The sequence below is a fragment of the Pan paniscus genome, chromosome 19, assembly GCF_029289425.2.
Source record: "Pan paniscus chromosome 19, NHGRI_mPanPan1-v2.0_pri, whole genome shotgun sequence".
Lineage (NCBI taxonomy): Eukaryota > Metazoa > Chordata > Mammalia > Primates > Hominidae > Pan > Pan paniscus.
Window position 1 is genome coordinate 64,915,312 of NC_073268.2, and position 27,680 is coordinate 64,942,991.

The 27,680-nt window shown below is 45.6% G+C and overlaps 1 protein-coding gene across 1 annotated transcript in view; it reads left to right on the top strand.

Annotated features, from left to right (window-relative positions):
• PIK3R6 (phosphoinositide-3-kinase regulatory subunit 6) overlaps nt 1-27,680 on the top strand; it is a 55,315-nt gene that overhangs the window by 24,131 nt on the left and 3,504 nt on the right. Inside the window, exons 9-18 of the mRNA XM_055100894.1 lie at nt 240-396; nt 3,487-3,573; nt 4,184-4,607; nt 4,984-5,062; nt 5,847-5,969; nt 9,643-9,753; nt 10,054-10,144; nt 10,483-10,553; nt 11,201-11,291; nt 13,908-14,023. Coding sequence (XP_054956869.1) covers nt 240-396; nt 3,487-3,573; nt 4,184-4,607; nt 4,984-5,062; nt 5,847-5,969; nt 9,643-9,753; nt 10,054-10,144; nt 10,483-10,553; nt 11,201-11,291; nt 13,908-14,023 — 1,350 coding nt within the window. The remainder of the gene's footprint in view (nt 1-239; nt 397-3,486; nt 3,574-4,183; nt 4,608-4,983; nt 5,063-5,846; nt 5,970-9,642; nt 9,754-10,053; nt 10,145-10,482; nt 10,554-11,200; nt 11,292-13,907; nt 14,024-27,680) is intronic.

Below are 27,680 nucleotides of genomic sequence, written 5' to 3' on the forward strand. Positions count from 1 at the left end.
TGCAGACCAGCAGTCTCCCCATAATAGCGTGTGAGGGGCAGAGGGGAACCCCCACTTGCAGGGCAGGCGTAGGGCCCTGGATGTGGGATCCAGAAGCCTTCGGGGGAAGCTTCTGCCGGGCCCCCAGGGGCAGCGGAGAGGTGTCACCTTGGGCCGCCAGGGCCCTGCGGACTTGGCTTAGGAGCTGGGGTGCGTGGGCGCTGGGCCGAGACCCAGGCTCTGACGCCCCTCCCCAACAGGCCAGCCCTCGCCGCACCCTGGAGCACTATTTCCACGCCGTGGTGGCCGCCGTGGAGCAGATGGCCAGCGAGGCCAGCCCGAGCCGGGAGGGACACGTAGAGAGGCTGGAGGAGATTTACTGCTCGCTGCTGGGGCCCGCGGCGGGGCGCTGCGGTGGTAAGCGACTGGCGGATGGGGGGCCTTGGCAAGAGTCCGGCTGGGGCAGCTCACTGCACCGCAGGGGGCGCCAGAGAGCAGCGCTGGACCTGCCTCTGTCTGGGTGCCTGGCCGACTCCCAGGAGCCTGGGGACTGGGGGCAGCCTGGGGGTTTGGCAGGACCGGGACTAAGAGGCGGGTAATTAGGCTGGGAGCGGTGGCTCACGCCTGTTAACCCAGCATTTTGGGAGGCCGAGGCAGGCGGATCACCTGAGGTCAGGGGTTCGAGACCAGCCTAGCCAACATGGGGAAACCCTCTACTAAAGTAGTAGAGGGTTTAGTCTCAAAAAAAAAAAAAAAAAAAATCAGCTGGGCGTGGTGGTGGGCGCCTGCAGTCCCAGCCACTCGGGATGCTGAGTTAGGAGAATCACTTGAACCAGGGAGGCGGAGGTTGCAGTGAGCCGAGATCACACCACTGTACTCCAGCCTGGATGACAGAGCGAGACTCTGTCTCAAAAAAAAAAAAAAAAAAAGGAGGCGGGTAATTTGGTCATGATAACCACCGATGCCCACAGAGCCCCTACTATACTCCAGTTGCTGTTCTAATCACCTTACATATATTTAAATATATTGCCTATACTGTATTAAATCAATGAAACCTCACAGTCAACTTATAAGCTAGAAACTATTATTATCCCCATTTTACAGAGGACGAAACTGAGTTAGAAAGAGGTTAAATATCTTGCCCAAGATCACCCAAGGCAGTAAGTGGCAAAGCCAAGATACAAATCCAGGCTGTCTAGTTCACTACTCAGCTGCAGTAATCCAAGGATTTGATCGTCCAAGGACCAGAGCATCTAAAAGAGCAGATGAGTCAACATCGTTTATATCTGGTATCATAGATTTTTATTCCTCACCCTTCCTATTTGCATATTTATAAGATAACGCCTTATCTTATACAAGGCATAATGTAGGTAAGATAATGCCTACCCTGACACAAGCCCCATGTGGGTGGGGGCATCTGAAATAGCCCAGAGAAACGTCCCGAATATGTGTTTCCTGGCTGTTGTAGGATGGTTCTGATTTGGGTCCTATTTCGTGGTCATTCAAAGTATCATGGAATGTGTCAGCCTGCATGTCCCAGATATGCACAGTCACTGATCGTGCACCTGTCATTATAAGGCATGGGGTTAAGGACTGGAATCCACTGGAAGAGGTTAGTGTGCCAGGCCCTGGGTTTGAACTTGGCAGCCCAGGTTGGGTGGAGGCCACAGCAGTTGGGTGAGGTGGGCAGGATAGTCCCTGCCTAAAGACTCCATCTTCGAAGTTGTCCGCTCTTTTGCTTTAACATTCTACACTGCCTCTGATCCCACATGGAAAAAGCTCCTCCTGTACCCCAAGCTGGGACTAACCCTGGGGCCAATCTGGCTTTGCTCCCCTTGTGGCCCCTTGCTAACACTCACCAGTGACTCTGCATGGATTAATTAAGACCATCTGGGCCACCCCCAAGACACATCCAAGGGCACCTGTCTCCTGCCCAGACTTGCCCTGTGCATTTTTTTTTTTTTTTTTAAGACAGGGTCTTGCTCTGTCACCCAGGCTGGAGTGCAGTGGCTCAATCATGGCTCACTGCAGCCTTGACCTCCTGGGCTTAAGCGATCCTCCCACCTCAGCCTTTCGACTAGCTGGGACCACAGGCACGTGCCACCACACCTGGCTAAGCCCTGTGCATCTTTTTTTTTTTTTTTTTTTTTTTTTGAGACACAGTCTTGCTCAGTCACCCAGGCTGGAGTGCAGTGGCTCAATCTCCGCTCACTGCAAGCTCTGCCTCCTGGGTTCACGCCATTCTCCTGCCTCAGCCTCCCGAGTAGCTGGGACTACAGGCGCCTGCCACCATGCCCAGCTCATTTTTTTGTGTTTTTTTAGTAGAGACGGGGTTTCACCGTGTTAGCCAGGATGGTTGCGATCTCCTGACCTCGTGATCCGCCCTCCTCGGCGTCCCAAAGTGCTGGGATTACAGGCGTGAGCCACCGTGCCCGGCCAAGCCCTGTGCATCTTAATGACCAGGCAGCACCCCCGTCAAGCCCCTGTGGCTGTAGGGGGCAGTATGGAGTGGTGATTATAAGCACAGTGTTGTGGGTAAGAGCAGGAACTCTGGAGCTGAGCTGCCTGGGCTCAAGTCATCACTGTACTATTTACTATGTGACCTTGGGCCAGTTATTCAACCTCTCTGTGTCCTGGCTTCTCCCCTGTAAATTGAGGATAATAATGTCACCTGTTGCCCAGGGCCATTGGCAGGATCCAGAGAAATGATTACAGTGTGTGCCAGGTGAGTAGAATAAGGCCTGGCAGGCAGTAGGTGCTCAGTGAACACTAGCTGCTCTCCCCTAAGAAGCTTGCAGCCTCATGAGTGGGGAGCCACAGCAATATAGAAGTGAAACGGGAATACGGAGCCAAATCCTAAGACCACATGTGAGGTGTGCCCAGTGTGCAGACAGTCTGCTCGGAGGGAATGACCACCGTGGGCCACTGGAGTGGTCAGAAAAGATTCTAGAAAGAGAAGCAGGAAGAAGGGCTGTCCTTGGTCTCTCCCCTGGACTGCCCGGGGTTCCTGCTGCCCCCAAACTTTGTTGATGAGTTCTCGTCAGCATCGCCGACAGCTGCAAACGTTAACTGAGTGTCTACTGCGTGCAAGATATTGGAAGCAGCCCTGAGAAGGGCAGGGGTCTTTCCTGCCTCGTCTGGATGCAGGCAGGGCATTTTAAGAACAGTGGGAAAGCCAGTCTGGCGGCTGCACAGGGCTGAAGGCATGGCCAGCATAGGAGCATAGGTTGGAAAAGGCCTTGTGAGCTGGTTTGTGAAGACCCCCTAAGGGTTGAGCTAGGTTTGAGGAAACGTAGCTACTAAGCATTGTTGGACAGGGAGGGGACAGCTGCACTGTTGGGCCCTGGATGGGCTGGTGGTGGCAGAGATGGAAAGGCAGACCAGATGTGAAGGAGAGAGTCCCTGCCACCTCTCTAAGACCCCGCACGGGAGCTGGGCAGGATGGGGAGGGCAGAGGAGGGTCCCATGGCCTCCTCCATGGCCTCCACAGCCTGCTCCTTTCTGCAGGTGACCTTGTCCAAGAGCGGCCACCAAGCATTCCCCTGCCCAGCCCCTACATCACCTTCCACTTGTGGACCGGTGAGGAGCAGCTCTGTACGTGCCCATGGAGCTGTCTGGAAACAGTGGTATATGTCTGTGTCTGTGTGTGTATGCGTGCATGAGTGTGTGTCAGTGTGTCTGTGTGTCTGTGTGCATGCGTGTGTCAGTGTGTGTATGCATGAGTGTGTGTCCGTGTGTGTGTATGCGTGCATGAGTGTGTCAGTGTGTCTGTGTGGATGCGTGTCAGTGTGTGTATGCATGAGTGTGTCAGTGTGTGTGTATGTGTGCATGCGTGTGTGTCAGTGTGTGTATCCATGCATGTGTGTGTCACTGTGTCTGTGTGTGCTTGCATGTGTGTGTATGCGTGCATGCGTGTGTGTCAGTGTGTCTGTGTGTGTATGCGTGCATGCGTGTGTTTCAGTGTGTCTCTGTGTGTGTCTGTGTGTGCATGTGTGTCTGTATGTCTGTCTGTGTCTGTACATGTGTATGTGTGTGCATCTGTGTGTCTCTGTGTCTGTGTGTGAGTCTCTGTGCATGTTCATATGTGTGTCTTTATGTGTCTGTGTTTCTGTGTGTGTGTATCCTCTGAGGAGGACTGGCTGAAATCAGAAACGTAGCCCTGCCAGCCTCGCGTGTCCTCACCGCCCTTGTTCCCCCATCCCAGGGAAGGAACTGGTGCTCTTCCTCCGCCCAAGATCCCAGCTGCGCCTCAGTGCTGACTTGGAGGTCTTGGATCTGCAGGGCCTCCGGCCGGACCGGGAGTTGGCCCGGGTTTCTGTGCTGTCCACTGACAGCGGCATTGAGCGGGACCTTCCCACGGGGGCTGATGAGCTGCCTGCACCCAGCAGCCCTGAGACGGAGCGAGCCGGGCTGCAGCGCAAAGGGGGCATCAAGAAGCGTGCATGGCCCCTGGACTTCTTGATGCCTGGCAGCTGGGACGGGCCCCCAGGGTTGCACCGGAGGACAGGCCGGCCCAGTGGGGATGGGGAAATGCTGCCCGGCGTGTCCCGGCTGCACACAGCCCGGGTACTTGTGCTCGGAGATGACAGGATGCTGGGGCGCCTGGCCCAGGCCTACCACAGACTCAGGTGGGGCCCCGACGTGGGGGCTGGGGGCGGGCGCTGGTCAGGGGCACAGGTGGGCCTGGCGTGGGCTGGTGAAGGATCACAGGGTGGCAAGAGAGGGTCAGGAGGCAGAGGCCAGGGTGGGACGGAGGAGGATGCCGCACAGTGCCCGCAGCCGTCACAGAGCACCGCAATCCCTGCTTTGTGTTCGTTAGCTCCATGAACCCTCACCACCATCCTGCGACGGAGACATTACTGTACCCATTTTGTAGATGAGAAAGCAGAGGCTCAGAAAGATGACACAAATTGCCCAAGGTCAAGAGATAACAAATAGCAGAGCCGAGTCTGTTTGAAGCCAAGCCCCGCCCCTAACCTCCTCTGCTTTGCTGCCCATTGCTAGGAAACGGGAGACCCAGAAGTTCTGCCTCACTCCCAGACTCAGCCTGCAGCTCTACTACATCCCCGTGCTGGCGCCTGAGGTGACTGGACCGCGGGGAGGCGGTGGCAGGGCAGAGACAGGGCAGGCTGGGCAGGGACACACCTGCAGCCCCGCATCCCCCACATCCCCGGCTCAGGGACTAGAATAAGCATCCTTAGAATGTGGAGGCGGGAGAGAGGTCAGCAGTCTTCTATTTCAGAGGCTGCAGACGGTGCTCTGGGGGTTGCATGTGGCCAGAGATTGGGTCTCTCTCTTGATGGCAGCCTGCTTGCTGCTATTTGTTTTGTTTTTGTAGGTAATGGAATTAGTTGCAAACTTCTCAAACACAGGGCCCTCTCTCTCTCTCTCTCTCTCTCTCTCTCTCTCTCCCCCTCTCCCCTTCCCTCCCCTCTCTCATACACACACATACACACACACCCCACACTTTCTGGTATGACATGAAAGGAAATTGCAGTCAGTGAAGTCCATTGATCTAGTTGCGGGGACAGAGCCACACTTGCAGTCCTTACTCCTACCGCATGCTCCACTTCCTACTACACACTCCGCTTCCTATTGGGAAGCAGTAAGGTCAAAGCCATACTTGTCTCTCCCCTTTTAAAGTCGGTGATCATTTTTCAATGACCCTGCTGAGTGAACCTCAGCAAAAGATATTCTAGCTTCATCTGAGTTTATAAAACAGAACAACGACGTGTCTTCACATGCAGAAATTCACGCCCCAAGAGGTTAAATGACTTGACCATATTCACACAGCCTAGGCTGATGGCAGCTGGAAGGCAGAGCTGGAGAGAGGGCCTGACGGGTCTGCCCCATCCCCTTTCCCCCAGAAGCCTGCAGCATCCAGGCAGCCGGAGCTGGGAGAGCTGGCTACGTTCCTGGGCCGCGTAGACCCGTGGTACCAGAGCAACGTCAACACGCTGTGCCCCGCCATCCACAAGCTGGCTGAGATGGTAGGGGAGGGTGAGGGTACCAGGGAGGGAGAGAGGGACGGGAGTGGGGTCTGGGCAGAGGGGAGAACGGAGGAGCCCAAGTAGGCAGCGAGGGTGAAATGGGGGTGAGAGGGGGCCATCTTTTTGCTGCTGCACTTGACCTTTGACCTTAAGAGTCGGGTGGGATGAGACAGGAAGGGAATTCAAGAGAGGGGCCCTAACCAGATAGTGGCTTTGAACTCACTCGGGACACTTACCAGGCTCGTACTTTGGACCAGACCACCGTGGAAAAGACGAAGTAAAATATTCCTTCATAAGTGTGTAGGGCAGTTATACTCCTTCTTGTGTGAGCTTCTTGTGATCCTTTTTCTTTTTTTATCATTTATTTATTTATTTTTATTTTACTTCACGTTCTGGGATACATGTGCAGAACGTGCAGGTTTGTTACACAGGTATACATGTGCCATGGTGGTTTGCTGCACCCATCAACCCCTTATCTAGGTTTTAAGCCCCGCATGCATTAGGTATTTGTCCTAATGCTCTCCCTTCCCTTGCCCCCAACCCCCAGACAGGCCCCGGTGTGTGATGTTCCACTCCCTGTGTCCATGTGTTCTCATTGTTCAGCTCCCACTTATGAGTGAGAACATGTGGTGTTTGGTTTTCTGTTCCTATGTTAGTTTGCTGAGAATGATGGTTTCCAGCTTCACCATGTCCCTGAAAAGGACATTAACTCGTTCTTTTTTATGGCTGCATAGTATTCCATGGTGTATATGTGCCACAATTTCTTTGTCCTGTCTATCATTGATGGGCATTTGGGCTGGTTCCAAGTCTTTGCTATTGTAAATAGTGCCACAATGAACATACGTGTGCATGTGTCTTTATAGTGGAATGAATCATTTTTCAATGATTGTAACAGCTGATGTTTCCTGAGCACTTATGCTGCACCAGGCACTGTTCTAAACACTTACATACAGGGCAGCTCATTTAATTCCCACAGCAGCCCAGAGGCAGGTGCCCCTGTTGGTAGGTACCATTGTCACCATAGCCCCGTTTTACAGATAGAGCAGCTGAGGCACAAAGAGATTAAGTATCTTGCCTGAAGTCACAGAATGAGTGGTGGAATGCCAGTTGGAAACAGGCAGCTTGACTCCAGAGCACCCTCTCCTAACCACAAACCCACACTGCCATACCCCAACCGTGGCTGGCAGTGGGGAGGGAACTCATCTTTTACTGATTTGAAAGGGCTTTTATATAGTAAGAGAATTCTACCTTTTTTGTTGTTACATATGTTGCAGATTTTTTTCCCATAGTTGTAACTTGCCTATCCACTTTTTGACTTGCAGAAGTTTAATACTTGGGTGTAGTCAGACATAGCAGTTTTATTCTTTACAGTTTCTGCCTTTGGAGTCATGCTTCCAAAAGCTGAAATAAATGTTCACTGATAATTTAACACTTTCCTTGTCTCAATTTTTACATTTAATTAATTGCCTATCTGCAGTTAATTTTATTGTTTAATGTGAAGTATGTCATTTTATTTTTTCCAAATGTTGAGCTAGTTGTCCTAAAGCTATTTTGCATAAACCATCTTGCCACAGAAATTTGAAATGCCACTTTTATCATTTGCTAAATACTTACATGTACTTGTATTTAGTACATGATACTTACATGTGCTTGTATTTAGTACGTGATCCTTACATGTGCTTGTAAGTATTTAGTACATACCTATGCTCTCATTGATTTATTCATTTCTGTACAAATTAGCCTTTTGATATTTTAATATCTGGCTATAGAAGCCTGCCTACCCCATTATTCTTCTTTTTCAAAACTTTTCAGAATATGCTTATTTCTCTTCCTGATAAACTTTAGAATTTCAAGTTTTGTTTTTGTTATTATTTTTAATCCTATTGGATTTCGATTGAAATTTGGGGAGAATTAGCATCTTTCGCATATTGAGTTTTTCTCTCTAGGAGCATGGTGTAGCTCTTCATTTGTCCAAGTGTCCTTATATATCCCTCAGTATAAGTGTAAAGTTTGCATCATACAGCTTCTGTCCAATTCTCACTAAATTTATTATTCGTGTGTGATAGTGTTTCTTACTATTGTGAATGGTATCTTTATGCCATTATATTTGGGTAGTGCCTGCTGCTAATATAAAAGAAAGCTATTGACTTATACACATTTATTTACTTTAGTTTTAAAAACTGCGGTAAAAAATATAACATTAATTTACCACTTTTACATATCTGTTTTTTAACTTGTCACTGTACTGAGCTCTCCATTTTGCTTTATCATTTGACTGATGAGGGTGTCTTCTTACATATTTTATTCGAATAAGGATATTTAGGGGTGCACATTTTCTGGCTTATACCTGATCCGAAAATGTCTTTGCATACACACAAAGACCATTTAGCTGGGTATTAAAATACTTTTTCCTTGAAACTTGGATGCTATTACAGTGGGAACATTTGATGCAGGCCCCATTGGTGCTCCTTTGCTGGTAGCTATTTTTCTCCGCTGGGACACTGTAAGGTTTTCGTTTTCCCCTTCTCCTTGTAATTAACAATTTGAATGGCCCTATGCTTACTCCAAAAGCGGTTTCCACATGAAGATACCAGAAACAATGTGAGCAATGACAGCATTATTAGACTACGTTCATAGCTCCTCAGTGTGACCCTTTCTAAGGGAACAATATTTCAGTACACCAGATGTGAGAGATAGAAGAGGTCTTATAGGATCGGATATGAGTTGGATGAGATCAACTCTGAGCTTCCTTCTAGCCCTGACACTATCACATTCTATGTAGATGTTCTGAAAACCCAGTCACTATGCTTTATCATCATATGGGACCAGGGAAGGACTGGAGGACAAGACGCCTAGTCCATTCCCAATAACACGCAAACCTGAATTGTTTTATTTTATTTTGAGATGGAGTTTCGCTCTTGTTGCCCAGGCTGGAGTGCAATGGCACAATCTTGGCTCACTGCAACCTCCGCCTCCTGGATTGAAACGATTCTCCTGCCTTAGCCTCCTGAGTAGCTGGGATTACAGGAATGTGCCACCACATCTGGCTAATTTTGTATTTTTAGTAGAGACGAGGTTTCTCCATGTTGGTCAGGCTGGTCTCGAACTCCTGACCTCAGGTGACCCGCCCACCTCAGCCTCCCAAAGTGTTGAGATTACAGGTGTTGAGCCACCACACCCAGCCAATTAGTTTATTAATAGATGCAGAGACCACCAGAGCTGAAAGAGACATCAGATCATCTGGTTCAACCTCTCATTTTCTCTAGAAGGACACTCGGGCCTCATAGAGTTTGAATAACTTGCCCACGCCTGCTTGGCCAATGGCAAGTAGCCCATCCGAGCCTAGAACCCACTCCTGGGTCTCTCATTAGATTCACTCTCCAGCATCTTGTCTCCCCCAATCACTTAGCACAGTGCCTCACACATAGCAGTGCTCAGTAGTCTCTGTAGGATTGAAATCAGTCGGATTCCCTAGGGAGGCAGGGCTCTGGACAGGAATATTTTGATTGGGAGTGGAAATTCAGTGGTAGGAAAGGTTTGGAATGTGTTGAAGGACGCACTGGGTTAGTGCATCCCAGAGATGTAGGGGCTTGAAGTTTCTCTCTGAAGAAAATGGCATCTCCCACAATGGCCTTGGGGGAGTTGGTGAAGACAGTCCCTGTCTCCATCACAGCCTCCTTCCCTGGACACATCCCGGACTGTGGACCCCTTCATCCTAGACGTCATCACCTACTACATCCGCATGGGCACCCAACCCATCTATTTCCAGATCTACACAGTCAAGGTAAGCATCCCACTGGAGGCTCCAAGGGACCCCAGGACCCCACCGATTAAATACCCAGGCTCTGGGGAAACACTGGTCACCAGGCCACCAATCATGAACACACCCAGACGCTCTTGGTTATTAACGTTACCTTCTTCATCTCTAAATGAATCAGATCATTATTAACTTCAAGACCTCAAATCCAAGAAGTAGGTCTTCTTTATGTGGAAGGGTTCTCCATGGCCCTGGATCCCTGGAAATCAGGGATAGAGTGATTTGGAAATCACACCAGGAAATGCCACCCTCCCTTCCTCTCTCCAGATCTTTTTCAGTGACCTGAGCCAAGACCCTACTGAGGACGTTTTCCTCATTGAACTGAAGGTGAAGATCCAAGATTCTAAATTCCCCAAAGGTAAGCATCTTCCTCCCTTTTGCCAAAGGTCACCCTGACTCAGCTTCTCCAAACTCTCATCCTTCCACCTCTCACCTGATGATGCCTGCACGCCCACACCCTCAGTGCTTGTCCCTGCTCTGTTCCCTACCTCTGCTGAATGCCAAGGCTGCCCTTGATTCCCTCCAACCCCCACAAGACTGAAAGGCAGCCTGGCCCCCGGAGGTGTCACCTTTCCATCCAGGGAGATGGATGGATGGGTAAACCCAGCAGCTCAGCTCCTGCCCTCAGAGAGGTGGGGAAGTTAGGGCGAGAGGCCTGGGAACCTCCACCCCAAGCCTCTTCTCATCTCCCCACAGATGGCTTTTCACCCAGGAGGAGAGGCGTGGCTGAGGGCCCAGGGGCAGAGCTCTCCCTATGCTACCAGAAGGTCAGTGTGCATGGACGTGGTCAGTAGGTGGCCAAGAGGTACAGCTGGAGGGAGCAGGCCTCTGGGACAAGCAGGGAAGCAGACAGAGCCAAAGGAAGCTTCTGCCCCTTTTCTTGAAGCTGCCCGCAGAGTTCCCCAGCCTTCAGGGAGTTTTGCAGGGATGGGTGGGTTAAGTTGGCCTTACATGTAGACCAGGAGGTGATCAGATTTAAGGAACAAGGGGGCTGACCCCTTGCTAAAAAATATCTTCCTTGCTAGCTGACCAGAGGCTTGAACTGATTTCACTGGAGATTTATTCTTTGGGGTCTGGAAGGCTGAACATACTCTCTAGGACTAGAAGTGCTATAAGCCTTTATCTGCTAGCCCTTATGGGACCTTAGTGACATAGACAAAACCGGGTCTGGCACCGTGGCTCATGCCTGTAATCCCAGCACTTTGGGAGGCTGAGGCAGGAGGATCACTTGAGCCCAGGAGTTCAAGACCAGCCTGGGCAACATAGTGAAACCCCCTGGCTCAAAAAAAAAAAAAAAAGACTCTCACAGCTGGGGTGGAAAACAGGGGAGAGAGGCAAGACTGTGGATGTGGGGATGCATGGGGAAAGGGTATGTCCTGAGCACCTCCACCTGTTCCTCGATCCCCCTCCTCAGGCCTTGCTTAGCCACCGGCCCCAAGAGGTCACCATTTCCCTGCGGGCCACTGGGCTGATCCTGAAGGCCATTCCAGCCAGCGACACAGAAGGTGAGGAATGGGGAATGCAGAGCAAAGAAAGAGAGAAGAGATGAGAAGGGCAATGCTGGGGAGAGGGCAGAGTGGCAGGAGAAGGGGGAGCCCTCTCAGTCATGGAACTGGAGCCAGGACCAGGACTTGGTGACTGCCTTCAAGTTGCTTGCTGTGGGGTCACCCAGACTCTAGCACTGGCCACTGGATTGAGCCTCAGCAGCCTGCTGAGACATAGCTGGAAGGTGGAGGGACGCCAGGGAGGGGTTGCAGTTGGCCTCCTGCCACAGAATTGGGACTGCAGGACTAGTTGTCTTCTGTTTGGAAATTTAGGACTTTGACTGTCATTCCAAAAAAAAATGGAGACAATAGAAAATGCCAATTTATGTGCATATAGTAAATTATAAATATTAGCTCATATTGTGAGCTCCCTGGTCTCCTGGAATAATGCAAAGGATGGCAATACGGATTATGAATATTGCAAACAAACACCAGAGGCCAGGCAGTGAAGCTTGTGAACCCTAGAAAATAGATACTATTAGTATTAGTAACTTTTTACTGGAGAGGAAATGGAAGGAAAGAGAATAACACACCCAACATCACCTCTGTGAGGAAGAATCAGAACTGGAATTCAAACCCAGGTATTCTCATGCAAGAGCCTATGTTCCTTACCACTGCCTCCCCCGGGATTGCCAAATCTCAACAGACTAGACTTAGGGGATGTTATCCGGTGATGCTTGTAGAAGATCATTTTGGAGCAAACAAGTAAGTTCACCCAGGCAGAATTATATCTTGTTCACCATCTATTCCCTTTGTCCATGACATGTCCTAGCATGTGGTAGATACTTGATCAATATTTCTAGAATAAATGAAATGCTACTTTACATTCAAAAATTTGTTTTAAAAATGAATGAACACATTTGGAATATTCCAGAAGAAATACGGAATGAAAATACACATAAGCCAGGCTGGAATGCTCATGAGGAAGCCAACTCTGATCCCTCCTCTCCTATCCAACCACGAGTATTTACTCCATCTCTGAAATCCACTGTGGCTTTGCTAGCATTCCAGTTAAGGTGCCTTTCTGACAATAATGCATTTGTGTTCATAAGTGGGCATCATAGCTTCACAATTTCCTTAGCATCTGGCACAAAGAAGAAACTCAAGAAATTGTATCACTTCCTAATAAAATTGCTTCCAGGCAAGTTGAATTTGTGAATGACATATAAAACTCCATCACAGCAGGACACTCTTTACCTGCAGCTCTTTAACACCATGAAGGAGACGCATAATTGTGGCAGTAGCTCTTAACCTAGAAGTGGCTCAGGAGCAGACCATCAAGGGCGCGGGGCCAGGGCCAGATGGGCAGGTCTCACACCCCAGCTTTGCCGCTGACTATCTATGTGACCTTGGATGTGTGAACTGTGTCCTCTCTACCTGTTTTTTTTTTTTCTAAAATGGAGACAATAAGTAGCTACTAATTTGTGTGCATAGGGTAAACGATAAATGTTAGCTCTTATTGTTCAAACTATATTCCTTCCATTTCTCTCACGGACTCTCCCCACTCCCAGCCCTACTCTAGACCCTATCAGAACCAGTCTGATGATGCCAGCACCCTCGGTAGAGCAGACTTCTACAAACCCTCTTTAGTTGGCAGGGAGGGACGAAGCCTACCAGCAGGCACACAGTGATGATTTTTGACACATTATACTCTATTAAGCAACCCTGTCTCTACTAAAAATACAAAAAAAAAAAAATTAGCCAGTGTGGTGGAGCCCGCCCGTAATCCCAGCTACTTGGGAAGCTGAGGCAGGAGAATTGCTTGAACCTGGGAGGCAGAGGTTGCAGTGACCGAGATCATGCCACTGCACTACAGCCTGGGCAACAGAGTGAGACTCTGTCTCAAAAAAAAAAATATATATATATATAAAATATATATATGTATATATACACATATATATGTGTGTGTATATATACATATATATGTGTGTCTATATATACACATATATGTGTGTGTATATATACGTATATATGTATATACGTGTGTGTCTATATATACACATATATATGTGTGCGTATATATACATATATACATGTGTGTATGTATATATTCTTATATATGTGTGTATATATGTATATATGTGTGTGTATATATATATATATATGCACACAAAAAAATAATAATAAAAGAAAGTCAAAGAAACCTTGACCTGTTGGCACTGATGCCCTCCTCACCCACTTGGAGCCTCTGTCCTGTACAACATCCCTGGGCAGGTGCTTCTTTCATTCTTAGCATGCCCAAGAGCTGCAGGAAGTTCAAGAGAACTTCTAGAATTTTATTCCTTTTAAAAAGGGTTGCAGGAGGAGATAATGAAAGGGTAGGGCATGCGGATTTGGGTTGGTGATGGCCGCTGACCTGAGGATACAGAAACTTGTGGATTCACCAGGGAAGGAAGATGGATGATTGAGAAGGAACCGTAACTTGGCTGGGACCAAGCAGATTCAGGAAGTGGGGGCCCAAGGAGGAGTGACAAGGCTGGGTGTGTCAAGATGGGTTCCTGGAGATCTTGAGACCTAGAATATCAAACTCCCCTACTTCCCTGGAGGTCCATTTACAGCCCCACCAATCTCATTCAGTTTCAGGGTCTAGCCATTGCCCCCTGCCTGCTGCTCCTGTCACAGACCACACGTGTCTGAATGTCAACGTGACAGAGGTTGTCAAGTCCTCCAACTTGGCGGGAAAGTCCTTCTCTGTAAGTACTGAGTAGACTGGGAAAGGGAGACAGCCAGCTGGGACAGCAGTAGGTGGCTGGGAGCCCAGAGGGGAGGGCATTCAGAGAAGGGAACTGACTTCCCAGCCTTTCTGAGCCTTTGCTATTGGAGTGGGTCTTCCTGTTGGAAGGAATCTGCTTTTCAATCAGTCTGTTTGAAGTGCAGAGTGCCCACTGGTATAAGGAAAGCACTTTAAGAGTCAAAGCCCTGCCCTCCATCTGCTGACCATTTGAGGACCCAAGACATACCCAGATGACTGCAAAATGCACCTATGTCCAGTCATCCCAGCCACCACACCACAGCCAGACTCCTAAACAACAATAGCCCAACCTTTGGCCAAATCAGACCAGCTCTCTCAATCCCCTTACCCTTTGCCCTTTAGCCTTTGCTCATATCAACAATTTTTTTTTTTTTCCTCAACACGGAGTCTTACTCTGTCACCCAGGCTGGAGTGCAGTGGTGCAATCTTAGTTCACTGCAACCCCCGCCTCTCAGGTTCAAGCAATTCTCCTGCCTCAGCCTCTCGAGTAGCTGGGACTACAGGCGTGCACCACCTCGCCCAGCTAATTTTTGTATTTTTAGTAGAGACAGGGTTTCGCCATGTTGACCAGGCTGGTCTCGAATTCCTGACCTCAGGTGATGCACCTGCCGCAGCCTCCCAAAATGCTGGGATTACAGGTGTGAGCCACCACGCCTGGCCAATACTTACTGATACAGACATAAGACTATCCATTTCCTCTCTACCCAATGGCCTCTCTGGACTTCACTTCCCCACTCAGCTTGGCTTTGGTGCCTCATGATTGCGCCTGAACCATGTTCTCACTGATGTCCTCATTCCCATGCACCACCCAGCAGGCTTACACACCGATTTAGGTCAAGCCACCTGCTTAGTCTGTATGCCCAGGTGGCCAAGTGCTTCTGGAATAACCCTGCATCCACATTGATTAGATCCACAGCAAACTCATGACCTCCCCCTCACCCGGATCCTTGGGATCACTCAGCCCTTTCCTCCCCCTCCCCCTCCAGGCTCTTCTCTATCTGTTTGCAGTTTTCTTTCCCCAGCTTTGACCTCTTCCTCTCCACTGCTCCTTCCACTTAGCCTACACATGCTCAGGTCTTTTCCATCTTAAAAGAAAAAAAAAACTCTGCCATGACCCAACTACCTCTCTAGCTACCCACTGCATCTCTTTCCTTCCCTTCTCAGTCAAGCTCCTTGAAAAGTACTTCTAGAAGAGTTTCCAGCCCCTTATCAATAACTCTTCTACCCACGACCACCTGGTTACACATGTCCTGCTGTGGCAAAGTCACCTCCATGTTGCCAAAACCAGTGGTCACTTTTTAGCCCTTATATTTCTTTATCCTTTAAGATAATGTTTTTGTTTTTTTTGTTTTGTTTTGTTTTGTTTGAGACGGAGTCTCACTCTGTCACCAGGCTGGAGTGCAGTGGCGCAATCTCAGCTCACTGCAACCTCCAACTCCCTGGTTCAAGTGATTCTTCTGCTTCAGCCTCCTGAGTAGCTGGGATTACAGGCACACGCCTCCATGCCCAGCTAATTTTTGTATTTTTAGTAGATACGGGGTTTCACCATGTTGGCCAGGATGGTCTCGAACTCCTGACCTCATGATCCACCTGCCTCGGCTTCCCAAAGTGTTGGGATTACAAGCGTGAGCCACCATGCCTGGCCAAGATAATGTTTTAACCTATAAACAAAAGTTTCATTATTTATTTTGGAAAATATAAAAAAGCACAAAAAGTACTTTCACTAGTAGTCCCAATCCCTGGAGAGAATGACTATTAACATTTTCAGGTGTAATCACCAATCCTTTTTTTCTAGATATTTTAAGATAATTGATAGCTACACTACATACTGGTCTATACCTTGGTGTTTTTAACTCAAAAATATACTAAAGCCTTGTAAATAGGTCTTGATGGGACCTTGCTTTGGTATTAAATATGTTTTGTGTCATTAAGCATATGTCAGTATTTATTATATGATGGTTGCATATACCTGTATAATTATGTAAATAAATTCTAAGATGACATTTAAGTAAGTTCTCATTTTTCACTATTACAAGTGTAGTGTGAGCAATTTCCTTAGGGGTAAGTATGTGCTAAAAATCATGGTTATGTCTTTTTAGAAGACATAACCTAGAAGTGAAATCATTCAGTCAGGTGGCATCCTTTTTATATATTTTGCCAAATTGCCCTCTAGAAAGTCTATACCAAGTTCCAATCTGATTGTAGTGTTTGAGTGCCAATTTTGCAGCACAATTCAGATAGTGATTGATTTTTTCATCTTCACAAATTTGGTGATCAAACTTTTCATTGTTTTGTTTCTTTTATTACCAATTAGTGAAATTGAATACTTTCTTGTATTTCTATTTCTTCATTCTTATATTTCCTATTTGTATTCTCATCCCATACTAATATCCTATTTTATAGTGTGAGGACATTAACCCCTTATTTGTCATAAATTTTGGAAATACTTTTCCCACTTTGTCTTTTGATGCTTTTTTTAACCTAAAATAGCCTTATATTGTGATGTTGCAAAATCTACTAATCATTTTCCTTTAATGATTTCTGACTCTGATATGATTAAACATTATATATGTCTAAAGACCGTATTTCCTTGAATTTAAGGCATACCACAATTTTACGTACTACTAAGAAAGAAACAATGCTTCCTAAACTATGGACAATGCTCTCTTATCACATTGGTTGCAAAATACTCCCTAATTAGAGATGTTAAAATGTGTTTTAGAATCAATGAAAATGGCATGCCTGTTTAATAGTAGTATGCTGTTCCTTCCTTGTGGTTTTATTCTTTCTTTTATTTCTTCACTCATTCTAAACATATTTATTTTATAATCTGATTTATGTAATTACATTATCTGTAATTACTGGGAGTCTAATCCTTCTGTTTATTGGGTTCACTGACCCCCTCCCCACAGTAGCTTGTTTTTCAATTATGAGTTCATATTTCTTGGGGCTTTATCTGTGAGGAAACTGGGTGGAAAAATTTTCCTTCTAGAGAAATTCTGAATTTGTTTTTGCCGACAGCCTCACTGATGTTATCAACTCAGGACCATATTTTGAGTCCAGTTTTGGCTGAGAAATTGCCAGACCATGAAGATAGTGTACATGTGTACCCCAAATTCATATCTGGACGGGCTTGTAGCTAAAAATTTCCAGGAAAGACTTGCCTTCCTCACTCATCGCACAAGCCAAAGCAGACGGGCTTTTTTCTGTGGTCTTCCCTATTTCTGTGTTTGTTTTTTTGTCTGTTTGTGTCTTTTGTTTTATTTTGCTTTCTAGTCTTTCACTGAGCTTGTAGCCTTCAAGAGTCCCTGCTTCACGTAACCCCACACCATTGCCTCCCATCCCCACGTGGCTATTTAAACCCAAACCCTTTGATTCATGAGTTTATTAGCAAATGCTCCTAGGACAGCCAAAGCATCTGACTTACACAATTTCAACTTCTATGGAATGTATTGACATTTTCTTTGTTGCCTGGTACGTGATCAACCTTTTTTTTTTTTGAGACTGAGTCTCACTCTGTTGCCAGGTTGGAGTGCAGTGGTGAGATCTCGGCTCACTGCAACCTCTGCCTCGCAGGTTCAAGCGATTCTCCTGCCTCAGCCTCCCAAGTAGCTGGGACTACAGGCGTGTGCCACCACATCCTGCTAATTTTTGTATTTTTAGTAGAGATGGGGTCTCACCACGTTGGCCAGGATGGTCTCTATCTCTTGGCCTCGTGATCCGCCTGCCTTGGCCTCCCAAAGTGCTGGGATTACAGGAGTGAATGATCAACTTTTTAATATTCAATGGCAACTAAAAATACATGTTTGTTTTCTATCTATAGAATATATAAAGTATGAAATTTAATTATTAAATCAAACATATTATATTACTGTAGTCTACAAATTTAAAATATTTTTCGTCTACTTCATCTGGCCAAAACTGAGAGAGGTTTGTGGATGTTCCTGCTATGGTTTTGATTTTGTCGATTCTGTCTGGATTTCTTTGAATGTGAACTTTCTTCTAGTTTTTGATGCTGCTGTTGTATAATATGATGCCTTCTTATGCCTAGTCTTTGTATGAGACTTTTTTTTTCTTTTCTCTCTCTCTTTGGAAGCCATAAATACTTAATTTCAGAGAAGATTCTGAATGTCACAAGAATATACCTTGGTGGGATCTTTTTTCATTCATCATTTTGGACCTTTGATGGACATTCCCAATCTGGAGACTCACATCTTTCAATTCTCAGATATTTTCTAACACAATCTTTAAAATAATTTCCTTCCCTTTATTTCTTTGCTTTCTCTTTCTGGAACTATGAATAGTAGGATGTTTGACCTCCTAAATTAATGCTCTAATTTTCTCATCTTTTTTCTCCCATTGTCCTTCTTTGTCATTTCTTCAATTTTGGGGGAGTTTTCTTCAAATTCATTTTTTGAAAATTTAGGCTATTTAAGGACTCTTTCTTGTTTTATGGTTATTTGTTGTCTCTCCTAATATGGTCTCTTGACTGGGCACGGTGGCTCATGCCTGTAATCCAAGCACTTTGGGAGGCAGAGGAGGGCGGATCACGAGGTCAGGAGATCGAGACCAGCCTGGCCAACATGGTGAAACCCCACCTCTACTAAAAATACAAAAATTATCTGGGCGTGGTGGCGCATGCCTGTAATCCCAGCTACTTGGGAGGCTGAGGCAGGAGAATCATTTGAATCTGGGAGGCGGAGGTTGCAGTGAGCCGAGATCACGCCATTGCACACCAGCCTGGGCAACAGGGTGAGACTCTGTCTCAAAAAAAAAAAAAAAAAAAAAAAAAAAAATCTCTCTCTTAACTAAAGAGTGGAGCACTAAAAACCTGGGTCAATGGTGGGCTTCTCAGTGGGCAGTCAGAAGGCCATGGTCCTTTCTGTGGGGGGATCCCAGATGTCAGTATCTGCAAGTCTCTTTGCTAGGATAGTTTTGTTTTTCCAGAAATGAGTCCTCTGGGCTCCTGCCTCATCGAGTAAAGGGGGCCAGGGATGAGGGGTGGATAAGCCTGCTTATTATGCCTGTCACTCTGGAGCTGGGATAATTTCACTTTCTCTTTTCCAATTTGGATGCCTTTTATTTCTTTCTCTTGTCTGACTGCTCTAACTAGGACTTCTGTTATGTTGAATAGGAGTAGTGACGGTGGGCATCCTTGCCTTATTCCAGTTCTTAGAGGTAATGCTTTCAATTTTTCCCCACTCAGTGTGATGTTGACTGTGGGTTTGTCATATATGGCTTTTATTATTTTGAGATATGTTCCTTCTATTGCTACTTTGGTAAGGGCTTTTATCATGAAGAGATGCTGGATTTTATGAAATGCTTTTTCTGAATTTATTAATACAATCACATAATTTTTGTTTTTAATTATGTTTTTGTGGTGAATCACATTTATTGATTTGTGTATGTTGAACCAACCTTGCATTGTTGGAATAAAACTCACTTGATTGCAGTGCATTACCTTTTTGATTCACTGTTGAATTTGGTTTGCTAGTACTTTGTTGAGGATTTTTGCATCTATGTTCATCAGGCATATTGGTCTATAGTTTTTTTTGTTGTTGTTGTGTTCTTGCCTAGCTTTGGTATCAGAGTGACTGACCCTGGCTTCATAGAATGAATTAGGGAGGATTCCCTTCTTCTCAATGTTTTTTGAACGGTGTCAGTAAGATTAGTATCAGTTCTTCCTTGTATGTCTTGTAGAATTCCACTGTGAACCCATCTGCTCCTGGGGTTTTTTTTAATTGAGAGTTTTTTTATTACTAATTCAATTTCATTACTCATTATTGGTGTGTTCAAGATTCTATTTCCTCTTGGTTCAATCTTGGGAAGTTGTATGTTCCTAGATAAATGGAATTTATCCATTTCCTCTAGATTTTCCTGTTTGTGTGCATAGAGATGCTTATAGGTCTCTGATGATCTTTTGCATTTCTGTTGTATCAATTGTAATGATACTTTTCTCATTTCTGATTGTGCTTATTTGATTCTTCTCTCTTTTTTTCTTGGTTAACCTAGCTAGTGGTCTATCAATTTTGTTTATCATTTCAAAGAACCAATTTTTCATTTCATTGATCCTTCATATTTTTTTGTCCCAATTCCATTTAGTTCTGCTCTGATCTTTGTTGTTTTCTTCTGCTAGCTTAGGGTGTGGTTTGTTCTTATTTTTCTACTTCCTTGACATGCAACATTAGGTTATTGATTTGAGATCCATCTTTTTTATATAGGCATTTAACACTATAAACTTCCCTCTTAGCACTGCTTTTGATGTACTCCAGAGGTTTTGGTATGTTGTGTCTCTATTTTCATTCATTTCAAAAATTTTTTTATTTCTGCCTTAATTTTATCATTGATGCAACAATCATTCAGGAGCAAATTATTTAATTCTCATGTATTTAAATAGTTTTGAGGGTTCCTCTTGGTGTTGATTTCTAGTTTTATTCCACTGTGGTCTGAGAAGTTACTTGATATGACTTCAGGTTTTTAAAAAATTTATTGAGACTCACCTTGTGGTCTAGCATATGGCCAATTTTTGAGTATGTTCCATGTGCAAATGAGAAGAATTACACTTTGCAGTTGTAGAGTAGATTGTTCTGTAAATGTCTGTTAGGTCCATTTGGTCTAGAGTCCAATTTAAGTCCAGAGTTTCTTTGTTGATTTTCTGCCTTGATAATTTATCTAGTGCATCAATGGAGTACTAAAGTCTCCCTCTATTATTCTGTTGGTGTCTGATGTGGTTTGGCTGTGTCCACGCCCAAATCTCATCTTGAATTCCCACATGTTGTGGGAGGGACCAAGTTGGAGGTAATTGAATCATGGGGGTAGGTCGTTCCTGTGCTGTTCTTGTGATAGTGAATAAGTCTCACGAGATCTGATGGTGGTATAAGAAGGAGTTTCCCTGCACAAGCTCTCTTTTTGCCTGCTGCCATCCATCTAAGATGTGACTTGCTCCTCCTTGCCTTCTGCCATGATTGTGAGGCCTCCCCAGCCATGTGGAACTGTAAGTCCATTAAACATCTTTCTTTTGTAAATTTCCCAGTCTCAGGTATGTCTTTATCAGCAGTGTGAAATGGATTGAGTAAATTGGTACCAGTAGAATGGGGTGCTGCTGAAAAGATACCTGAAAATGTGGAAGCAACTTTGGAACTGGGTAACAGGCAGAGGTTGGAACAGTTTGGAGGGCTCAGAAGAAGACAGGAAAATGGGAAAGCTTGGAACTTCCTCGAGACTTTTTGAATGGTTTTGCCCAAAATGTTGATAGCGATATGGACAATAAAGTCCAGGCTAAGGTGGTCTCAGATGGAAATGAGGAACTTGTTGGGAACTGGAGCAAAGGTGACTCGTGTTATATTTTAGCAAAACTGGTGGCATTTTTGTGGAACTTTGAACTTGAGAGATATGATTTAGGGTATCTGGCAGAAGAAACTTCTAAGCAGCAATGCATTCAAGAGGTGACTTGGGTGCTGTTAAAGGCATTCAGTTTTATAAGGGAAGCAGAGCATAAGAGTTTGGAAAATTTGCAACCTGACAATGCAATAGAAAAGAAAATCCTACAGACACTTCTCAAAAGAAGACATTTATGCAGCCAAAAAACACATGAAAAAATGCTCATCATCACTGGCCATCAGAGAAATGCAAATCAAAACCACTATGAGATATCATCTCACACCCGTTAGAATGGCAGTCATTAAAAAGTCAGGAAACAACAGGTGCTGGAGAGGATGTGGAGAAATAGGAACACTTTTACACTGTTGGTGGGACTGTAAACTGGTTCAACCATTGTGGAAGTCAGTGTGGCGATTCCTCAGGGATCTAGAACTAGAAATACCATTTGACCCAGCCATCCCATTACTGGGTGTATACCCAAATGACTATAAATCATGCTGCTATAAAGACACATGCACACGTATGTTTGTTGCGGCATTATTCACAATAGCAAAGACTTGGAACCAAGCCAAATGTCCAACAATGATAGACTGGATTAAGAAAATGTGGCACATATACACCATGGAATACTATGCAGCCATAAAAAATGATGAGTTCATGTCCTTTGTAGGGACATGAATGAAATTGGAAACCATCATTCTCAGTAAACTATCGCAAGAACAAAAAACCAAACACCGCATATTCTCACTCATAGGTGGGAATTGAACAATATCACATGGTCACAGGAAGGGGAATATCACACTCTGGGGACTGTGGTGGGGAGGGGGGGAGGGGGGAGGGATAGCATTGGGAGATATACCTAATGCTAGATGACAAGTTGGTGGGTGCAGCGCACCAGCATGGCACATGTATACATATGTAACTAACCTGCACAATGTGCACATGTACCCTAAAACTTAAAGTATAATTAAAAAAAAAAAAAGAAAGAAAAGAAAATCCTATTTTTTGAGGAGAAATTCAGGCTGGCTGTAGAAATTTGCATAAGTAATGAGGAGCCAAATGTTAATCCCCAAGACAATGGGGAAAATGTCTCCAGGGCATGTCAGAGGTCTTCACAGCAGCCTCTCCCATCACAGACCCTGAGACCTAGGAGGAAAAAATGGTTTCATGGGCTGGGCCCAGGATACCCGTGCTGTGTGCAGCCTAGAGACTTGGTGTCCTGCATCCCAGCTGCTCCAGCCATGGCTGAAAGGGACGAATGTAGAGCTCGGGCCGTGGCTTTAGAGGGTGCAAGCCCTAAGCCTTGGCAGCTTTCACGTGGTGTTGAGCCTGCAAGTGCGCAGAAGTCAAGAATTAGGGTTTGAGAACCTCCATCTAGATTTCAGAGGATGTATGGAAATGCCTGAATGCCCAGGCAGAAGTTTGCTGCAGGGGCAAGTCCCTCATAGAAAACCTCTGCTAGGGCAGTGCAGAAGGGAAATGTGGGGTCAGAGCCCCCATGCAGAGTCCCTGCTGGGGCTAGGAGCTGTGAGAAGAGGGCCACCATCCTCCAGACCCAGAATGATAGATCCACTGACAGCTTGCACATGTGCCTAGAAAAGCTGCAGACACTCAACGCCAGCCCATAAAAGCTGCTGGGAGAGAGGCAGTACCCTGCAAAGCCATAGGGGCAGAGCTGTCCAAGACCGTGGGAACCCACCTCTCACAACAGTGTGACCTGGATGTGAGACATGGAGTCAAAGGAGATCATTTTGGAGGTTTAAGATTTGACTCCCCTTCTGGATTTCAGACTTGCATGGGGCCTGTAGCCCCTTTGTTTTGGCCAACTTCTTCCATTTGGAATGGCTGTATTTACTCAATGCCTGTACCCCTGTTGTATCTAGGAAGTAACTAACTTGCTTTTGATTTTACAGGCTCATAAGCAGAAGGGACTTGCCTTGTCTCAAATAAGACTTTGGACTTTGGACTGTGGACTTTTCAGTAAATGCTGAAATGAGTTAAGACGGGGGACTGTTGGGAAGGCATGATTGGTTTTGAAATGTGAGGACATGAGATTTGGGAGGCGCCAGCAGTGGAATGATGTGGTTTGGCTGTGTCCCTACCCAAATCTGATCTTGCATTCCCAAATGTTGTGGGAGGGGCCTGGTGGGAGGTAATTGAATCATGGGGACAGGTCTTTCCCATGCTGTTCTTGTGATAGTGGGTAAGTCTCATGACATCTGATGGTGATATAAGAAGGAGTTTCCCTGTACAAGCTCTCTTTTTGCCTGCTGCCATCCATGTTAGATGTGACTTTGCTCCTCCTTTGCCTTCTTCCATGATTGTGAGGCCTCCCCAGCCATGTGGAACTGTAAGTCCATTAAACCTCTTTCTTTTGTAAATTTCTCAGTCTCAGGTAAGTCTTTATCAGCAGTGTGAAAATGGATTAATACAGTGGCTATCTCTTTGATCTAGTAGTATTTAGGAATCTGGGTGCTCCAGTGTTGGGTGCATATATATTTAGAATTGTTATGTCTTCTTGTTGAATTGATCCCTTTATCATTATAGATGACCTTGTCTTTTTTTACTGTTGATTTAAACTCTGTTTTATCTGATATAAGTATAGCTACTCCTACTTGTTTTTGGTTTGATTTGTGTGAAATATCTTTTTCCACCCCTTAGAGTGTAAATGTCTTTAACAGTTAGGCAGATTTCTTGTATGCAGCATACAGTTGGATCCTGTTTTTCTAATCCGTTCCACCAGCCCATATCTTATTGATCCCCTACTTCAACCTCTTGAGTAGTTGAGACCACAGGTGCAAGCCACTATGCCCAGCTAATTTTTTAATTTTTTGTAGAGAAGAGGTTTCACTATGTTGCCCAGGCTAGTCTCAAATTCCTGGACTCAAGTGATCCTCCTACTTTAATGCTTGGAACTCAAGCATCCCAAAGTGCTGGGATTACAGGCGTGAGCCACTGTGCCCAGCTGAGCCTGTATCTTTTAAGTGGAGCATTTAGTCCCTTTACATTTAAGGTTAGTATTGATATGTGAGGTTTTGTTCCTGTCATAATTATTACCTAGTTGCTTTGCAGTCTTGTGTAATTGTTTTATAAGACCTACATGCTTTATACTTTCTTGTGTTTTTATGACAATGAGTATCACCCTTTTCTTTCCATGTTTAGAAATCCTTTGAGCATTTCTTGTAGGACCTGTCTAGTAGTGACAAATTTCCTTAGTGTTTGCTTGTCTGGTAAATACTTTATTTCTCTTTCATTTATGAATTTAGTTTAGCAGGATACAAAATTCTTGGCATCTTTTTTTCTTTAAGAAGACTGAAAATAGAACCCCAGTCTCTTCTGGCTTGCAAGGTTTTGGGTGAGAAGCCTGCTGTTAGTCTGATGGGATTCTCCTTTTAGGCAATTAGACAAAATATGTATATTTGAAGTTATGTTTATATGTTAATACTCCAATGAAGCTGGCTTCTAGCACTGTCATAAATGTTTTCCCCAGTTTTATATTCCTTTGGTCAATTTTGAATGGAATTCCATCACTAGAGCTGAAGCCCTGTACTCTGAGTCTTTAAATACCCTAAAATCTATAAATTCAGAGACAACACTTTCTTATAGACTTTCTTCTACATGCCTGACTATTACTTGTTGGCCTCATTTCCTGAACTCCTTTTCCTAGATCCTTAAGTAGCTACTGTCCTCAATTTCTATCCATGGCTCACTTTTTTCATTTCCTGGACTATCGAACTCACAAGGATTTAGTTCCATTTGTTAAGTCCTCCCAAATCTGTATCTTCTGCCCTGACATTCATACCTGAGTTTTTGACTCCTGCATTGAACTAAGTTAGCGTGATCTGGATGTCCCACAATACCACAAACTCAAGATATTAAAAATCAAAGCCAGTACTTTCTAATAGTTAAGAGCTCTCTAGAGCCAGATTGTCTGGATTCAGATCTTGCCTCTGCCATTTACCAGTTATATGATGTTAAGCAAGTTAATATCTCTGTGACTCAGTATCATTTCATAAAAAGGGGAGGCAGTCATTCCTCAGTATCCATGGGGATTATTTCCGGGACCCCCAAGGATACAAAAATCCATGGATGCTAAAATCTCTTACTGTTGGCCCTTTGTATGTGCAGGTTCCACATATGCAGATATGGAGGGACAGCTATAATAACATTACCTACCTCATCCAGTTATGAGGATTGATTGTGGCATGCGAAGCTCTTAGAAGAGTGCTTGGCTAAAGTAAACATTATGTATGTGTTAGCAGTCATTTTTATTTAATCTCCTCCTTATATCTCCTGTCTCATTTAATGGTACCATCATTAACCAATCACCTCTGCCGGAAACCCAGGAGTCATCCCTGGTGCCTCCTCTTCCTCACTTTCCTTTGTCCTGATGGAACACTTCTCAAATCTCTCCCTTCTTTGTCCTCTCTATTCTGGTCCAGCTTGGTTGGCCAACTGTCCCTGTTTGCCTGGGACTAAAGGGGTTTCTTGGACTTGGGACTTTGAGTGCTAACACCAGGAAAGTCCCAGGCAAATCAAGCAAGTTGGTCACCCCAAGTCTGACCTTCATCTATCTCCTTCCAGCTGGTCTCCCCGGCAATACTCTGATCCTCCTTAAGTCCACCTTCCTGCCCATGTTATTCCATACTTAAAACTCCTCCATCTTCTCCCATTCTCCAGGGGCAGAAAAACTCTTCAGTGTTGCATAGCTTCACTCCCCTTCTTCTCCATCTGCAGCTTTGGGCACTCCCTGGAGGCTCTTCCCACCACGTGTTGGGAAGTGTTCCTGAAGTCGCATCCCTGTGCCTTTGCTCATGCTAGTTGCCTGACCTGAAACCTCATTCCTCCCTTCCACCTGCCCACCTTCTTTTCATAATTCCTACTCATCCTACAAGTTGAGACTCAGGTGTCATCTCCCTCAGGAGGCCTTTCCTAATGCTTTTCCCCCTTCCTTCCACATCCTCCACCCTCCTCCCCTCACCTAGGTGAGCTAACTGTACCACCTCTGTGCTCCCATAGGACCCTGGGGACACAGCTATGGAAACATTTGTGACACTATAAATGGCATGATCTTTGTATGTCAATGGCCTGCAAACTCCCTAGACTCAGGATCCTCATCTTAGTTGGTGTGGTGTCTGGCCTGCAGCAGGGCCTCACCAGATGTTTGTTGAGTCATCTAATCCACCTTCCACCTCATCCTAGATCTCAAGCTGGAACTGGAAGCTGACCCTTTCTGAGGCAGCCTATCCACTGTAGGAGAGCTCTGATTGGCTGAGAGGTCTGCCTTGAGCTGAAATCTGTCTTCGTATAGGGCAGCCCAATATTGAAGTTTTAGGCTCCAAAGTGGACCTATTTACCCTTCTGTTGCATTTCCTCTTTCAAAGTTCCTTAAAGTGGTTTCTGTTTTTAATGACCTCTTTAAACAACCTGGTCAGGGGCTTTTTGAAAGTCTAAACTTATCACTTCAGCAAGTTCCCTTTTATCCCTACAGGGACTTGCTAGGGGAAAATTCCAGTAGCTGTGCTTTCCTCTCAGAACCAGGCAGGTCCACATACATGTTTTGTCCACATGGACTGGATGATAACCACTGAGGGGAAGCTCATGGTGAGCTGGAGTAAGAAGGCAGAGACAGCTTGAAGAATGGCATGGGGGCAAGGGCCTGTGGCTAGCTCAGTAAGTTTAAGGGTCAGATATGACCTTAGCTGGATTGGAAGTTTGAAATAGAAGAGAAGTGGGAAATAAAGCAGAAACAGAAGAACTGGGGCTTTGGGGTATGTTGTTAAGCCACCAACAGAGAACAGGAGACAATTAGCAGCACTTTGCCCATTCCTTAGTCTTACAGAGAGTGGGATCCTTTGCAAATTCTGCATCTGGCCCTTTCCACTGGCTCCCATGGCTTCATTTATAGACTAAAATCTAAGACTCTTGTGCTCCTTATGGGCCAAAGCCAAGCAGGTAGAGTGTGTCTAGGTGTGCAGACCACAAAGGGAAATGAAAGGCATCTGCCCACACCGCAGGCAGGTGGGAGGAGGCCCAGAGACTGTGTGTGATTACCTAGAAGGTGGGGCTAGGTCCATGGGCAGGGCGTGGAGGCCCAAATCCTGCCAGAGACACCTAGAGCAGCCTGATGCTAAAGAAGGAACACCAAGTTGAGAGTCAGAGAGCTGGCCCCATGGCTACCACTGTGCAGGCTTCAGTGGGTCACATTCGATCCCCAG